Below are 19,150 nucleotides of genomic sequence, written 5' to 3' on the forward strand. Positions count from 1 at the left end.
TATGTGGCTGCCATTTTTTGGATTCATATATTTTATACTCAGAGATATAATACAGAGAACTCTGCTCTGAGATTTCCAGCACAATACCCCAAGCTAAACACTAATGACTCATAACATCTTGTACGATTAATTGAAGCTACAGAGCTTATTACTAAGTTTCTATTAATTAGCAATAGTCTCTCTTGTCAGGTCTTACCGACTCAACTAAAAACAACCCCATATGCTGGAAAAGATGTGAATTGAAAAAAAAAAATTAACTCATTTTACAGGGTACATCTACAACAATGGAACATGACTCAATAAATTTTTTTAAATATCAGTAAAGGGCTTCACAATATGCTGATCAGAACAAAGATAATATGCATTTTATTATTAGTATTAAACCGTAAGAGTAGACTGAACAGTCTGTTTTTGTTGTGATCAGACAAATGCATATACACCTCCCTATTTCACTCCCAACCAGCCTCATATCTATAATACAGAGATAAACATTCATCTGTTATCATTAGGAAACGTGGCTGCTTCAAAAGTCATCATTGTTCTGCGCATATAATAAGATGCTTGTCAAGAAATTTTGTACAGTTAAAACAATGCTGCCAGTAAGACCGCAAGCAGAGACAAGATTGTCTAACCGGAGTAGATGACATCACAGCGTCAGCTAGAGATATCTTCAATTGTTTCATTATGAAGAATCTCACAAGCAAATCCTTTATTGCCATTATTTAAAGTTTATGAGGCAGATTTACCAATACTGTCCAAGATTTAGACAGTGAAATATCGACTAGACACACTAATAATGAGCCAGATTTATAAGTGGCGGATGGTGGATGATAAATTTGGGGCATCTCTAGGTTGACTACTCAAAGGAGTATTTTAGCAACATCAAGTTATCCCCATACTTACTAATTGGCGGGGGCCGAATCACAAGAACTGCAATGTTTTCCACCCCAGTTTGAAAGGAGCAGCATGTTGGAGGTGTACATTGCATTCTCCAGTCATTTCTATGGGGACTGCTGGAGATAGCCAAAGCACAACGTCTAGCCATCACTGGTAAAATCCCACTGAAAGTAGTGGAGAGGCAGTTCACATTTCTGACCAGCTGCTCCACTCAAACAGTGCTATAAATTAACCCAGTTCTTGTGATTAGTGGTGTAAATCTGTCATTTACAAATAGCATGGCTCCCAGTAATGTTTACATGGTAGGAACCGCACTGCTCACTGACCAGTGGCATAACTACCAGGGTAGCAGCTGCCACAGGGCTCGGGACATTAGGGGCCCGGCAACAGCCACTGCGTTTTTGTTTGTTTGTTTTCTTAATAGGCCGTTACCGGCTGGAGTTACTCCAGCCAGAAATGGGCCCTATTAACTTACCGATCCTGGCAGGGGTTGGGATCATTAAAGGGGTATTCCCATAACTCTTGTTCACCAACCTGCAGGCTATGTGCTCTCTTCACTTTCTGGTTTTCTGGCACATTGGTGGGCGGGGTTTCACTTGCTCTGCTATCTGCTATGTTTGCAGTCAGTAATGAGGGATTGGTTGTACATGCATTACCACAGTATGAAGCTGAGCTGGATTTTAGTCAGCTTGCATTACATACAGAGGTAAAGATTCCTTATCTCAGCCCTTATCAGCCAAATTCAATTAAACCGTCTGATAAGTGGAAGAGCCGAGTTCAAAAATCCCAGAGCCCTCACCTCCCCCTCCCCTATCTGAGAAGCTCCGTTACTTGTTAGACATAAACAGCAACAAGCTGCTCCCAGCACTCAGCCCCTCCTTTCCCCCTGAGATAGCTCAAGATAAACGTATGTTTGCATTGTGCTCCATAAATCCCCTTTAATGTAAAGTTAAAACATTACAAAACATCTGCTGAAGATGTATATTTGTCAGGAACTCATACCCAATATACATTTTTAACATGGTTAAAACTAACAGTGAACAAGTTTGATTTGTAAAGTGCTACAGAATATGTTGGCGCTATATAAATAAAGTTTATTTTTACAAGTATGCTCTACAGTATCAACCATTCTTTCTTGAAGAAACAATATTATTACAATGGTGCTATGTATTATGAGAATGATAAAATACATTTTATTATTATTACTACTGTGCAGGACAATTTATTCTAGCTACCAGGCAAATTACCTCCAGTGACTCCTTTATGTCTCCTACAAGCACTGGGTCTTCATCTTCATCATCACTGAGTTGATCTTGAGAACAGTAGTGAGTGCTGTAAGCTGAATGCTCCTCAATGGCTGCCAGCCATTCCTGTGAGGTGAGTATTCATATAACAGTGCATTGGCACACAAGTAATAAGAAAATTAAAGAAATTATGCAGCACAAGGAATAATAAATTCTACCAGAAAAAACTTTCAGATTATTAAATGAACAAAGAATAACTCATGCTCCAATCAATGACCTCCCCCCCATGACTTTGATGGAGTACCAGAAACGTACAATAAAAGAGAACCAGTGCCCAGTCTCTGGAATCAGATATTGTAGAAAAGGTTAGTAACACCTAATTATTTTCTTTTGCCTACAAAACTACATTGAATGCGCTCTTCCACTAGTAACACTTATTCCTGTGGCTATGGGTAAGTGTTCAATTGTTTGTAATTTGACTGGGACCTAGAATGATCACAAGAATAGGGGTCCCTGAACGCCTCATGTAAATGGAATGGTAGTACATAAAGTATATGTGACAACCACTCCATTCACTCCTCTGGAACTGATGGAAATTGCCAGCATTGTATCAGTCCTGCAGATAGGGAATAAGTGTTATTAGTGGATAAAGTGCTTTAGTAAGTACCCTCATGCCCTCTGCTGGTATATGCTAGCAAAGGCATTGAATTTAGATTGGCTGAAAAATGAACCCTAGACATACATACCTCTCTTGTGTGCTTAAGGTTTTTGGTGTAAACTTTAAAATTGAGGACGCTGTCATCGAAGCATTTTACAGAGAACGACACAGCGTCGGATGACTTCACCTGCAGAGAACAGCATTCGATCAGGAAACTGTCACACCTTCTAGGATTGTAATTAAACTCTATGGTAGAGCTGGGATCTACCTTAACTTAGGAATAGAGCACTTTTTTCTACAATAACAAAAAAAAAAAAAAAAAAAAAGTTTGTCACAAAAGTTTGGATAATTTAGAGCTAAAGAACTTTAGGGTATATCCGAAAAAAAAAACAAAAAAAAACAAAAAAAAAAAAAAACTTTCTGTACGGTAACTCCTATGCATTTCTATGGAACGTGACTGCACATGGTCTACCTGCTCTTCAGCAATGCCCAGAAATAAAACTGAGCAGCTGTCCTATTTAAAAGGGTTGTCCAATTTCAGCAAATAATTGTCATTGTTTGTAGAATGAAAAGTTATACCATTTTCCAGTATATTTTCTGTATCAGTTCCTCCTTTCTAGATCTCTGATTGCTGTCATTCATTCTGCTTTCCTCTAGTGCCGTGATGGCGAACCTATGGCACGAGTGCCAGAGATGCCACTCAGAGCCCTCTCTTTGGGCATCCATCCATGGAACAGGTTATACTGAGTGGGGGCCACCGTGAAGCAAATTGTACTGTGTGGTGACCACTGTGCAGCAGATTATACTGTGTGGCGGCCACTGTGGAGCTGATTGTACTGTGTGGGGTTCTCTGTGAAGCAGATTGGACTGTGTGGGGGTCACAGTGGAGCAGAAAGCTCTATAAAGCCCCATTCATATGACCATATTTTGCAGGTCTGTGATTGTGTGCAATTGTGGATCTGCACATTATTAAGGTTAAATTGCCGTGTTGGCAATTTGTTATAAATTAGTGGGTTTTAGGTTGCAGTTTGGGCACTCTGTCTCTAAAAGGATCGCCATCAATGCTCTAGTGGATACAAATCAGTCCACGGTCTCGTGAAGAACACAGAGGTATACAGCTCATTACAAGACTTCTCATTACTAAGATTTCTGATTACTGTGCTGTGACTGTAACGAGCCGTGCACCTATGTGATCATCACGACTATGGACTGATTTTTACCCATTGGAAGTAAGCAGAAAGAATGACAGCAAGCAGAGATCTAGAAAACTGTGAAGAATTGATACCAAAGATATATTGGAAAGTTGTAGAACTTTGATTATACAAAGAAAAACATTTGTTGAAATTAGAGAACACCTTTAATGGAAAGCCTCATGTAAGGGACAGTTCACATTAGTGTTTGGGGACTCCATCCCCTGCAAGTAGGAATTCTCTATCAGCCGATTTCAGGCAGAAAGAAATCAAACCATAGATGTCCATAAATTAGGTGTAATAATAAGAAACGACACAAGGAAAAAGCATTGAACACACGAAGAAAGAAGTTCAAAAAGCCATTGGTAATTCAGAACACCAGCTGAAATTTAGTAGGACCAAGCAATCCTGACACTTAGTGAAAAATAATATCTGCTGGTTCAACTGGACGCCTAAAAAAAGGCTATTTTTTTTTTACTAAAAACTGGTGGGTCTTTGGCAGAACTGGAGGCAGCACCTGAATAGCCTTTTTAAAGGCTATTCAGGCATATGTTTACCTCAAAATGACTTTTCTAAATGATAGAATCCCTTTAAAGGAAGAATGAATGGACAAGTGTACCATGATAGTATTGATAAAATCTGCTAACAGCTACCAGGATGATGAAGATAAAACGAGGGTGAACACTTCAGAAAGACAATGATCCCAAACACACAGCCAAGGAAACTCTAAACTATAAAACTATGGAAGGAACTAAAGCTCAGAGGACATAGGAGCCCACAGAACCTTTAGTATTTGAGGCATGTCTATGTGGAAGAACGGGTCAAAAGCAATACCTAAGCAATGCATGCCACTAGTTCCCCCATAGATGCGACGTCTTGACTCATCACTAACAAATGAGTTTGTAAGAAGTGAGTAAATAAATTTTAGTTCACACCTGGTGAAAATTTCGTGTAAATAGCACCTTAAAAAGGATATTTTAAGGTTAAAAAATTGATGGTATGTTCAATACTTAATTCACCCAGAGCGTGTGTGAGATTAAATATAAATAAATATATATATATATATATATATATATATATATATATATATATATATATATATATATATATATATATATATATATACACACACACACACACAGGGTATTACAATTTTTATCAAGTCCTATAGATAATAAAACGCAGGACATGTGGCGTAATAATCTGATGACGTCACACAGAAATAAATAATGAAACAACCACAGAGCATAATCCACATTATAACTTCCTCACTTCCTACCGTACATATGGCCTGTGTCAGGTGTTTGCAGCCTTCGCGATACACATTGTTTAGTGCATCGGACCTAAAGAATATATTTTTAAAATAAATGTAATTGAATAAATGTATAGAAAAAGAGACATAACATACAGAATTCATAATTATATCCTGCGTTAAAAGAGATTATTCTTGGTCTGCAGGCTGTTAATAAGAAGACTGCTTTGGAGAAAGTAAAGAGCAAGTCTTGCTGTCACTCACACAATAACAAATGTCGGCCTCATTCTACTAAGGATAGCCTTACATTGTGAGATGGCCAATTACCCTCACCCCCTACACACACACTCCACTTCAAAAAAAAAAAAAAAAAAAAAAAAAAAAAGCACACAATAGCAATCTCATCTTATGGATCCTCATTTATATATGGTTTGATTTATGGTCCAAACTTTAAACCACTAGAAATTATGATACAAAATATAACGTTACGTGCCCAACAAAAAGAAAAATTATAGAAGAGTATAAAGGGACGTTTAAAAATAGAACTTTATTGGAAAATTATTAAAAAGACACACTATAGGGACAAGTGTCAAACACAATTGATGATAGGATAAATATCCCCCGAACCTGAGTGAACTCACTCAGTGACAAATGACTAACATGCCAAAGAGGTATATTGTGTAGCCCCTAATAACATATGGCAAGAAGTCAGTATTAGAATGAAGGCAAAAAATCCCTAAAGGATAAAAAAAAAAGTCTGGATACTCAGGTTTAAAGCTCAACTGCCAATTCTGATCTGACTACTGCAGCAGAAGGCTAAGATATTACTGGTAGGGTTAAAAGCACATAGCTGTATTGATAATAACAGCCATTGCACTAATCCCAGAATCCTGACTCCAGTATTTGCTGATAGCTGCCAAACAAACTGCAGCTATCACACTAAATGCCCAAGCCGAGGCTGCTATTCTTAAACGTGCCTTTATAGTATACTCACCTATAATTTTTCTTTTTTTTTATGGTCCAAACTTTGCATCAGAGTGAAAAGTTAACCTGTGCATTATTGCCCATTTATTTAACCATTGAAGGACAAACCTCTAGATTCCCATTGCTCATTTACATTAAAGTACAGTTACTAAAACGATATGTGCACCAAATAACATCACAAAGCCATGCATCAGGATACTACACAGGTTAGAACCTGGACCTAAAGTAAAAATTGTGAAGTGGTTAGTGCACGCATGGCTTATATATATATATATATATATATATATATATATATATATATATATATATATATATACACACACACACACACACATATAACATATGAGAGCGTGTACATCGGGAGTGTGTCATCTAATTTCAAAGTAGATGCATTAGGTCACTGAAAACATGCACCTTCACAATAAAGACTATTGTCACTTTGCATAAAGCTGTGTATGGCCAACCATTATTATGTCATAGATAGAGCAACTGCAAGGCCCGTTCATTATACCAAGCTGTGAAGTCACTTAAAATGAAATCTACATGGCTGAATTAACATTTCAAATGAATTTTGCACATGTAATTTTAATATTAAAATACTCACTGTTTCCGAAACCAAGACACAACACCATGTTCAAGAACCACCCAAAAGAGCTTCCATCCAAAGAAACGTGAGCTCTGAAATGGAAGGTTTAATCATAACCTAGATGGCAAGCCAGGACTAATATACATTTATATAGCGGTGCATAGAATTGGATTGGATTCTATCATAGCCGATAAGAGGTCCACAGCATTGAGCACTATTCTTCCTGTTAAAACAATACACACCATGACAGAGCCCAACAGATCCAATTATAAGTCAATGGAGTGCTTTACATGAAAGATCTCCCAATTTGTTTTGGTTTACATTTAGGTCTTTAATTTATACTTGTTTTTATTAAATCATTTTATAATATTAGCCACAACAAACCGTTGGTAGCCAATGATAAGGGCTAGTTCACACGGGGGACAAGGAGGCGGATTTTAACAGCGGATTTCGCCTCAAAATCCGCCTCCATACAATGGTGGTCTATGTAGAGGGCTAGCGTTTTGTTTTTTTTTTACTCTAGCGTTTTTTTCCACTAGGCGAAAAAAGAAGTGACATGACCTTTCTTCAGGCGTTTTCCGCCTAAAGAGAGCAATAGAAGTGAATGGGAAGCGAAAAACGCACATTTTTTTTCCGCGCAGTTTTTTGCATATAACCTGCTCCACAAAAAGCACGGCAAGGTCCAAAATCACTTCCTAATTAGTTGGTGCCTAAGTAATTACTTTTACTTACGGCACCAACATATTCTACAGCAATGTACAGAGTTCATGAACACCCCAATGGGGTTCATCTTTCTGTATGCACATACACAGTAAACAGAAAAATAAAATCTAGACACATTTTTTGAGGACATACCTTGCATAAAGGACCTTCAAATCTCTCAAGATTCTTCAATATATACTGCAAATTAAAAGAGAATAATCAGCAATTGCCATACAACGTATTTTATACTATTACACAGGCAATGCTAAAGACTAGTTCTTACTTTTCCAGTCTTGCCTTGTAATACTTGTTTTATTTCGATACGCTGGGCTAGGTCTATTGGTTTCTGATCTGGAAAATTAAACATAAATAATATTCAGAAACTGCCCTCGTGTTCAAGTAAAATCCATAACCAAGTAAAGAAACTCATGTAAGATTATACCTTACATATTATAGACCAGGTATTATAGAAAGGTAGGGCAAAATACATGTACCTCATTTTTTATAATACATTTGCATTGTACATTAGCAAAAATTTCTCCACATATTCGCCAACCACAAGGACTGACATACACATCAGTATTTGCATACTTTGATCTGTGGGATCTCCCTGTACTGAAACGAGGACATAACTTTGGATAAGGAAGAATAATAAAGTGGATGAATACATTGCACTTTACTTACAATCATGTTGGTTAATACTAGACTCAGTCTGTAATTCATTGTAGAAATATTACATTTTATAGCATTGGATTACTGTATAGCATAGCGAATATCTCTGGAAATACAACCTGTGTCCTCTGGTACTTGAAGGAAAATTCCAGCATTAGGTTGAGGCCCCACATTGCAGGAAAAGAGGTTTTTTTGTTGCAGATTTTGCTTTCCTTTAGCCAAAGCCAGGAGTGGACTGAGCAGAAGGTAGAAGTATAAGAATTTTCAGTATATTTTCCATTCCCTTTGTAGCCATTCTTGGGTTTGGCTCAAAAAAACAAAACAAAACATGGGCCTTAGGTTTCTCTCACATAAGCAACCCCTTCTGGTAATGAAGTCATACCAGAGATCAGGTAAGTATTTTCCCCCAAATGAATGACGTCATGTAATACATGGGTGGGTGAGGTCCCCCATGGGATGAGCTGTAGTCTGCAGCTGCTCTCTATTTTGGCTCTCAAGCAGGACATGTGGCATATGGAAAGGGTTTGTTTCTGTGAGACAACCAGTTTCATTCTCCTCTGAAACATCAGTCCCAGTTGTTCTAAAAATGTGTTTCCAAGCTCACTGAACATCAATGTGTTCAAGAATAAAGGCTCTGTTACAGCAGCCAAATCACATCTAAACGGATTGAGATTTTCTATAACTTCACATCAAAGTGTTTCATTAAAAACTCCATTCAAAGTGACATCATTATACATAAGAGAAGAATCTCCGACACCAAGGCACAACTGAGATCTTGCCATGTACCAACACTGTGCTTCTGAAATCTGAGATGCTCACAAGAAATCATTGACACGTTAAGATAAGATAAGATAATCCTTTAATAGTCTCACCATGGGGAAATTCAGTGTGTTACAACAGCATGGATAATACAGTAATATATTACAAGAAACAACACATACAAGCTCATAGCAGGTAGAAAAGATACTAGGAGTCATAGCAACTGAAGAAAAAAAGAAAAAAAGAAGAGACTTCAGGTTCATTTAGTTCTCTGTACAGAGTGCTCTTCGCTTAGCCTGATTAAGCATATACAGCCTGACTGCAGTTGGGAGGAAGGATCTTCAATAGCGCTCACACTTCTCACACTTGGGGTGAATCAGTCGGTCACTGACAGTGTCGTCACTGTCTCATACATGGGATGGGAGTTGTTCTCCAGCATGGAGGTCACCACGGACAGTATCCTTCTGTGACCCACTCCCTGTACTGGGTCCAGGGGCCACCACAGAACAGAGCTGGCCCTTCTAATCAGCCGGTCAAGTCTATTTCTATCCCTGGCTGGTATGCTACTCAGCCAGCAGACCACTCCGAAGAAGATGGCTGATGCCACCACAGAGTTGAAAAAGGCCCTAAGAAGTGTCCCCTGGATTCTTAAGGCCCTCAACCTCCTGAGCAGGTAGAGCCTACTGTGGCCCTTTTTGTGCAGCATATCCAGATGATCAACCCAGTCCAGGGTATCTTCCCAGCACACATGGTGATCTCGTTGCATTTTAAGAATATGCTCCCGTAATTTCTACCAAATGCCCAGTTCCAGCAGCAAAATTCTGTTAAAGAGGACCTTTCACCATCTGGGGCACATGCGGTTTAATACACCGCTATAAAGTTGACAGCGTGCTGAATTCAGCACACTATCAGCTCTCATGTTCTATGCCCCCGGTGAAGAGCTATTGGTGCCGATACCATAGCTCTTTACTGCCAGGAGGGCATTTCTGACAGTCAGTCAGGAACGCCCTTCCTCAAAGGAGCATCTACTGCGCTGTACTGTGAGAGCAGGGAGGAACACCTCCGTCCCCTACTCCTGATAGTACACATTCATAGATGAGTACTGGTGGGGGGCGTTCCTCACTGCTCAGCGTACTCACTGTGCGGTAAGGAACACCCCCTCTCACAGTACAGCGCAATAGACATTACTTTGAGGAAGGACGTTCCTGACTGACTGTCAGAAATGCCCTCCTGACAGTGAAGAGCAACGGTACCGACACCAATAGCTCTTCACTGGGGGCACAGAGCGTAAAAGCCAACAGTGCACTGAATTCAGCGCACTGTCGGCTTTCTAGCGGTGTATTACACCGCATGTGCCCCAGGAGCTGAAAGGTCCTTTTTAACATACCCTTGTAGAGAATGTACAGGATATTAAGCACTTCAGTTAGACTCTGGGTTCTGCGACACTTCTGGAGGTTTGAGTTCATGGTCCACCACCAGGCAGCATATTCACTGAAATATCGTTAAGCACATTTCTTTTTTAATAACTCAAAAAAAAAAAAAAAAATTCGATCTAACAAATTGCTATATGAACAAAAAAGATAATAATCAAATATTGGAGTGCAAATGTCTCACCAAACAGCAGCATTCAGATACATGTATTTCACTCAGTTTTCCAAGACTTACTGTTTTGATTCTTGATATTTACATCTGCTCCACTTTTAAGAAGTCTTGAGACACACTGCTTCATCCCCCTATACGTGGCGCAGTGTAGAGGAGTGTTACCCATCTGGTCAATGCAGTTAACGTCTGGTGGCTTTGCTCTGTTTAGCTTGACAAAACATAAAACCACGTTTCAGATATTTGAGAATGTTTATATTTAAAACACATCTGCAACAAATGAAAATAATGAATAAAATCCTTAGACTTAAAAAATGCAGACAATATAACTTTTTATAAGAAGATTCTCCATTGTAGCTAAGGACAAGAACCTCCACTTTAGGGCAAGTTCTCATGGTGGAAATTGAGAAGAAAATGGAGGCGAATGTCTGCTTCTAATTCCTCTCCTATTTTCCTGACACAAAATCAGTCCTAGATTCCTTTTTATCAAAAAATATTGTGAAGACATCTAAAACTTTAAGTTTATTACTAGTTAGGGGCGTTCACACTACCGTTGGTGTCCACTCAGCAGTGTCCGTGACTATTGTCCATAAAAGATTTTAGCAACGGACACTAGCTGGAAAGTTTGCAATTTCCATTCATTTCAATTTATCTTGTGTCCTTTAGTGTCCGTTTACAACCATGTCCTTTTTTTTTTTTCAAGTGAACAAAAAAAATCCTACATGCAGGACTTTTCTGTCGGACACCAACGGTAGTGTGAACCCTACCTAAAAATAAAAATGATAAACTACACGTGATCTAATATCAGAACCATACCGGTAAAGAAAAAAAATAGACCTCTGTGGCAGTACCATCAAACTAGTTCAGAAATCCTATTGGATCAAACATTATTTGTATCCATAGAGGATACTCATCAACCAAATATAACTTGTGGTGTATTTCTGCCTCCCATAGTGTCCTTAGTCATAAAGTGAGTATATAGACTCTGTTATCATGAGCCACAGTCACTACTGATCATACATCTGATCACTACTATGCTATTAAAGTAAATCTGCCAATATATGATGCTACACAAGTATGAAATATCTCAGCTTATGTAACTGATCATTGACCTAATGTACCTCACCCAAATGAATCTCCCTGCAGTCATCTGTACAACTACAGGGCAGGTGTGTACATACTCATATCACGGGCACACAGTCACGCTCAGACCAGGACACTGTGGCTAGACTAGATTAGCGATATACTATGTGCCAGATACTAAGACCGCTATACACAAGCAGCAGTGGTATTAACTAAATTACCTGATCATAGCTTGTTCCATTATTGGCTTGCACAACCATGCAGAAAGGAAGGGGTTAACAGGTTATAACAAAATCAAGTCATGGAAAACACTAGTGGCCGGGCACAGCGTAGCAGCGCTCTAATAGGGTTACCCTGCTTAATAAAGTTACAAAAAAAATAACAATAAATAAAAAAAGGCTGAAAAGGCTCAGAATGGTGAGCAGTGATTGTGTCCTGGTCCCTTTGTCAGAAAACCCCTTTATCAACCAGACAATCCCTTTAATTGTAAAATACCTACAAGTGGATTTACTTAAAGAACTAATGTACCCAGGTCTTTCTGTCAGAGTTGTGTGCTGAGGTTTAGGTACAATAATGACAGACACTACACTATACTATTGTAATTTGTTCACCTGGTTTTTTTTTTAATAAGTTAATAACAGGAAAAATGGATTTTAATGGATCCTGAAAACTGAAGATATGACATCAATGAAGGGCTCTGGTTCACATCTGCACTATTGATTTTTTGTTATTTTGCTCCATTTCAGGACAAAAATAAATAAAAAAAATATATATATAGAAGTTCACATAAGTTCCAGCACAACAAAATTGACACATTTTGATCAAAAACGTAAAAGTGGATGTTCACCACTGACAATAATGTGTGTTACCAGGTATCTGCCAAACGTTCCAACATTATACTAGACAGAATTGGCCGAACCTGCAAGAAGCCAAACTGAGCCTAACAAATGTTTAGTGGTCTGACTTAGAAGATTACCAGTTCTGATAATTTTGCAAGATTTCCTTCTCTGGCGGCTCCTAGAAGTATCTCTTCCAGTTTCCTTTCCTGTGTTCGTTGTGCAGCTGATGACACAATAATTCACAAAGATCCATTAGACAAAAACAGACTACGTGACATAACAGAACACACTAAATATGCTTTAAATAGAAATTACACATTTCTTGTCAAGGTCATATTCTCACTTAAGTCATACAGCACCTCAGCACAAAGCTGTAGTGATCTTGCCTATGGCTCGAAAACCTGCTATTTACTGCCACATACGGCATGGACATAATGTGCCATCTTGTGGAAAATAAAAACATTGCATTATATGCCAACAAAGCAGCAGCTGACAGCAGGCTGTCAGGAATAAATCGCATCTCTGTTCACATATAACAGCTAGGCCAAGTTCACACTACAGTCAACGACTACATTTAGATTACATTACAGCTGGGTCGTTTGAAATGGACCGACAAGCACTTACTCAACACCATGTAAACTATATACCGGTACCTATTCACTTGTACATGTCTGCCATAAAAAAATTCTGTTGTATTCATAGACATTAAGTCAAATTTACTGTAGGTGAAAAATTTTACAGAGTAGAAATCCTATATAGACTGGTCATTTTGCCACTGAGGTGTACATGCATCTTAGCCGTGTGCTTCCAAGAGGCTGCGAATTTTACAGCAGAAACATGTAATATGAAGGTTATCTCCTGAAAAACTGCATTTGCTTTTTTCCTAAAGTGTCTTTAACTCTTACATGTGAATGAAGAAGAGTCCATGACTCTCTCTAAAGCATATAATAATGATTAGAACATTACCTTCCAACATGATTTTAACCTCCTTTTCTTGGGCCACATCAGCAGCGGTTTGACCCTCTCCATTTATTACAGTGTTGTCTGCATTGGACTCCAGTAATAACATCACCAGCTCCTGAAATGCATTCGATCAATACATATACTTTATACCTATTGCATTTCATTGATCAAAATAAAAACTCCAAAGTGCGGGCTCGTTTTCACAGAAAGTGTGCTCAAAGTTCCCAATTTCTGTATATTTTTATGTATATTTTATTTTTATATATATTTTACACAAAGTGTAAAGATATATGTGCATTCTTGATTTTGAAATAAGTATCTGTAGTTACAGATATATATATATATATATATATATATATATATATATATATATATATATATATAGGTATATATCTGCTAATGGTTTCTCCTCCATGGTTAAAAAAAATTCAGGTTACAGAGACATTTGCAGTCTAAAACTTTGGTTTCCTTGGGAGACAAGTATTGTCAGGGTTATCCAGTCATTGGCGATCTGCCTCTGCTCCACTGAAATAACACACACATACAGCCAAGCTAAAGAAGCATAACATGCAGACCTCAGTCTACATGCAAATCATTCAACATACCAGATAAGGTTGGATAAAGACTCAAGTCCATCAACTCCAACCTATAAACCTACTAAGTGGATCCACAAAGCTGATGCCAATTGCCCCAGTGGACGAAAAATCCTTTCCAAATCCAAATATGGCTACTGACTAAATTGCTGGATCAACATCAAATGCTCAAAATGTCTAGCTCCTATAATTTATAATATTCTTTCAAGAAAGGCATTCAGGCCCATCCTGAAATTATGTAAGTTATCAGTCAACACTACATCTTATGGCATTGAGTTCCATAGTCTCACCACTCTTACTGAGAAGAATCCCTGCTGATGTCTATGGTAAAATCTTTTTCCTTCTAGATGTACAGGATGCCCCCTAGTCCCAGTTACAGGCCCGAGTACAAAGAGATCATTGGAAAGATCTCAGTGCTGTCCATTCATATATATGTGCATCACAATCAGGTCACGCTCACTACGTATTTTTTCCAAATTGAACAACCCTAAGTTTGATACCAGCTTCAAAAACCTTCAGTACACCTTGTTGTCACTGTACATAAGCATATCCTTTGCAAGTCTTTTTAATATAAGTTACAGAAACAAAGCATGCTTTTCACCTTACGTCCAGTGAAGGCAGCTCGGTGCAGCGGAGTGTCCCCCATGTCATTCAGAACATTCATGTCAGCTCCTGCCTGCAAAGAACAAGAGGAAGAGCAAGCTCATCTGAAAGGGAACGTATGGTTTATATTTAAAAAAAAAAGTAAATAAATAATAAGAATGATAGATAGATAGATAGATAGATAGATAGATAGATAGATAATTAGTGCATATGAACATCACAGAGGTGGGTAATTCACAAAGCACCTTCCTCTACTAGTCAGTCCAAAAAGCCACATCCAGGCGATATCCACATTGGTATCAGCAGGTGAAATAGAAGATATGGGTGTTTGTAGCACGTAACATACTGTCAAAGTGGGTTTATGGCAGTATTTATTTTAGGAAAAAGGTACTTTACTACACACTCACCTTCAATAACTCTTCCACCACCTCCCTGTGTCCAAAATAACATGCAAGATGAAGAGGAGTCCATCCCATATTAGACTTGCTTTTACCTAGAACAACATATTTCTTTAAGGTACAAGCAGTATAAACTCAGACTACAGAGACAGTAGAATTGTGAATGAAGTTGTGGACAACACTAGAGGCTATAGCTCACTAAAAATCTGTACTTAATTTTGTGAGATACTATACAAGCAAGAAACTTTAATATATATTTACTTGAAAAATGTCGCTCTGTCCACTTATTTGGGAGGGTGCGGGTGGCTTACTCAAGAGCTGTGTAGAAGTAGGGTCCCAAACCATCTTACAGTGTTAAAGATGGACTTCATACAGACATGCAGATACAATCCATTTATGAATCACCAATCTGGGGTAATTGCAGATCAATACATCCAAAAGTGTTGCTGTAGCATATTGTAAACGCTACAGAGTAATATCACAAGTAGAGCAAAACGTTACTCGGTCATAAAATGACCTACTACAAACGCTCAGTCTCACTGATGAAAGGTCCTCCAGAAAAAGTTGTAATGGTTACAAATGCAGCTCAATAGAATATTGCCCGCTATTCTATTGAGCCACATTTGTATCTGTACGTCTGTGTGAAGTCCATCTTTAATTTCTCCTCTCATTAGGATCCTTCCCATCTCATCCTAAATTGCTCAATTCACATCTCAAATCTGTCTTCATGGAAGACAGGCCGCAGCCCTTTGAGATCTATGGAGATGGAAGGCTGAAGAACAAAATGAGGAAAGTGCTCAAAAGAGAAACACACACAAGCAATGGTGGTGGTGCTGCTGCTGTCAATAAGTTTTATAGCATATTTTAATTTTGCTGTGCTGAAAATAAATGATGTGAATAAAGCACTCTGCTCAGGTTGTAATTAACTACTAAAGTTTTCTCTTTTTTTTTTTTTACTCTGAGTCCACAAAGAAATGCTGACCAAGTCCATCATTTTGTGATATAGAGCTCCAAATCCATATGCAATATGGACGGCTCAATAAAAAGAAGTGCTTCAAACACTATAAAGATAAGAATTTTAGAATTTTGACCAATTTACGTAAAAATATGGGGTCAAACGTCTAATGTAATTTCCTATATATTCCCCACTGCTTTCATAGCCATTGTTGGCTTTGGCTAAAAAAGAAAATGCAACAAAATCTGCCACAAAAAAAAACTGCATTTCTGCAATGTTGGGCCTCAACCTTAGACACTTTTAAGGGTTGTACAAAAAGAGTGTGGCTAGGTGGGAAATTTGGTGTGGCTTAGCTTTTACTATCCAAGTGTAATTAATTTTTTTTTTGTCAGGCATGATGGTCTTATAATAAGCTTTAATACTCTTCTTTAAATCACCATTTTATCTTACCTTTGCAATTTATATTAATTGTAACTTCTTTTTTGTAGCCTTCTAGAAGTGTTCGGATTCCATTCAGGTTTCCATTCCGGGCATCATGGAGAAGTTGCTCTTCAGGATCACCGTTCATGTCTGAATGGAAATATTTATAGGTTAAAGGGTTGCAATACAAATCATAAAACAAAATAATAAATAGGATTATAAAACAAATCAATTCATTTAAGTAGAAAAGATACTAGGAGTCATAGCAACTAAAAAGAAAAAGAAAGACTTCAGGATCATTTAGTTCTCTGTGCGGAGTGATCTCCGCTTAGCCTGATGTAGATTATACAGCCTGACCGTGGTTCAGAGGCAGGATCTCCAATAGAGCTCCTTCTCACACTTGGTGTGAAGCACTCTGGTCACTGACAGTACTGCCCAGTGCTATCACGGTCTCATACATGGGATGGGAGTTATTCTCCAGCATGGAACTCACCACGGACAGTGTCCTTCTGTCACCCACCACCTATATTGGGTCCAGGGGGCTGCCCATGTCTATTTCTGTCCCTGGCTGGTATGTTACTCCCTCAGAAGGCCACTCTAAAGAAGATGGCTGATGCTACCACATCACAGTTGAAAAAGGCCCTAAGAAGTGCCCCCTGGACTCCAAAGGCCCTCAGCCTCCTGAGCAGGTAGAGCCTGCTGTGACCCTTTCTGTGCAGCGCCTCCATGTGATCAGCCTAGTCCAGCTTATTATTGAGGAGCACACCCAGGTACTTATAGGTCTTGACTATCTCAATGTCTGTCCCCTGGATGGCCACCGGATTCAGAGCATTTCTCCGCTTACGAAAGATCATTATTTCTGCCATTTTTTTCCCCCTTTCATTATGAAGTCCACTGTGCATAATATAGTTATATTGTACGGGTTGTTGTGGACACGGTTCATGTCTGGACTCATGTATATAATGCCTAGGCTTACGTTGATAGACTACTCAATCTGGCCAGAGGCAGGATCTTGCTGGCAGAGAATGAAAACAGACCCAGGGTCACTACTGAAATCCAGGCTGCCCTAATAACAGATAGGCAGCCCCTGAAGGCGGCACAAAGGAAGGGAGTCGATTCACAGAAAAAAAGAAATACATGTACGGTATGATTGGTCCCACTGCTACATAGGTTGCCTTTCTTTTACATTAAAAAGATAATTCTGCAATCCCTGTTATTTTCTCCCCATCTTATAAAACAGAACCCAGACAGAAGAAACCTTCCATTTTCATTTTAAACACTGATATGAATTTTAGGGAACCTACATTTCCAAAATGGTGAAGTGTTTACCAACTGAGAAAAGACCCGAACTAGAAGATACATAAAGATCTATTGAGATCATGGACTGGTAGATTGGACAAAGAATATTGCGAGTATCGACAAAAGACACAACTGATTTTTTAGACCTGGCAAAGAGTCATCTTCCTGCTGCTTCTTACTATGATATGGCAGTTAATATCACGCACAGATATATGTCTCTCCACTACCCAATCATTTACTGAGACGTACCGATATTCACACATCCGCATGCCCCAAGTGCTTGGTACTTGGTGCTGGTCTGTTCTATTAATTCTGTGGCTGCACACACATTCAAAGATTTTGGAAATGAGTGGAAAAAAAATGCTAGTGGTCATTTACTTAAAGGGGTTATGCCATGAAAAGTATTTATAATCCTACCCATAGGATAGAGAATAAATAGCTCATCAGTCGGTGTCTGAGTGCTGAGAACCCCACCAATCCTGAGAATGGGGTGGGGGGGGGGTTTCACTTGTCATGAATTCAGCAAGCCCATAGCCAGGCTGAATGTAGGCGTACCTGTGCACTCGGCTATCTCCAGCGCTCCCACTGAAATAAAGGGGAACACCGACACATCCCATCCTTCACGGTTACGCTTACATTCACTCTGGCAGTGCTTAGACTTCCTTTGAGGGATAACCAATATATCACCATCACAACCATAACTAGGTGTGGTGTTTCCAGCAGGGCAGCCTGTGGACTTTTCTTTCATTGGGAAGCTATCGGCTGGTTAAATTGATTTAGGCTAAGGCTCCACGGGCCAGAAACACCGCGCTAAAGCGCTGCGGGAACAACTGCGGTGTGAACGCATCGCAGTTCTTCCCACAGCGCTTTGAACAGAAAGTTCACAGAGTTTTCCTTCACAGACTTTCTGTTACAAATAAATCTAAGGGAAAGCTGCCCACATTTCCGTAGATATAATTGACATGCCGCAATTTTCAAAACCGCAACGGTTTTGGAAATTGCAGCGTGTCTGCACTGCGATTTTTTCCGCAAAGTAGGCATGGGATTAGCATGAATCCCATTCACTTTGCAAGTACTGTAAAACACTGCGATTTTTCCTGCGGTGGCCTTTCCGGCCCGTGGGGCCACAGCCTTATTGCCTCATTTTGTGTACTGATAGCCTCTTATCTACAAACCTAAAGTTTTGGAGCAAAGAGTAGCAGAGTATAGCGCAGAATTTGATTTAGTTTTCTAGCAGCCCCTTCCTTCAACCTTATATAGAGAAAGTAACTCTACCTAAAAAGTGGAAAAGAAAATCTTTATTTAATAAGCTTTATTACAAAGTTTCTTGCATGTACTATTAATTTATGAAAAGGGGTATATAGCTGGATATGTCCTTGAGTGGAGTAAATAATTAGAACTTTGGACCACCCAATTACTGTTGACCATAAGTGAACATTATTCGAAACAGCCGT

General features: G+C 38.9%; 1 protein-coding gene across 1 annotated transcript in view; it reads right to left on the minus strand.

Annotated features, from left to right (window-relative positions):
- The window catches only part of OSBPL1A (oxysterol binding protein like 1A), an 85,722-nt gene that overhangs the window by 62,343 nt on the left and 4,229 nt on the right, over nt 1-19,150 (minus strand). The window contains exons 2-13 of the mRNA XM_075270592.1: nt 16,428-16,547; nt 15,032-15,117; nt 14,623-14,697; nt 13,432-13,543; nt 12,603-12,688; nt 10,610-10,754; nt 7,797-7,864; nt 7,667-7,711; nt 6,830-6,903; nt 5,269-5,332; nt 2,888-2,986; nt 2,145-2,267 (exon numbers count right to left, since the gene is read on the minus strand). Of these exons, the coding sequence (XP_075126693.1) occupies nt 2,145-2,267; nt 2,888-2,986; nt 5,269-5,332; nt 6,830-6,903; nt 7,667-7,711; nt 7,797-7,864; nt 10,610-10,754; nt 12,603-12,688; nt 13,432-13,543; nt 14,623-14,697; nt 15,032-15,117; nt 16,428-16,547 (1,097 nt within the window). The remainder of the gene's footprint in view (nt 1-2,144; nt 2,268-2,887; nt 2,987-5,268; nt 5,333-6,829; nt 6,904-7,666; nt 7,712-7,796; nt 7,865-10,609; nt 10,755-12,602; nt 12,689-13,431; nt 13,544-14,622; nt 14,698-15,031; nt 15,118-16,427; nt 16,548-19,150) is intronic.

Source organism: Leptodactylus fuscus, chromosome 4, assembly GCF_031893055.1.
Source record: "Leptodactylus fuscus isolate aLepFus1 chromosome 4, aLepFus1.hap2, whole genome shotgun sequence".
In the NCBI taxonomy this organism is placed as follows: Eukaryota; Metazoa; Chordata; class Amphibia; order Anura; family Leptodactylidae; genus Leptodactylus; species Leptodactylus fuscus.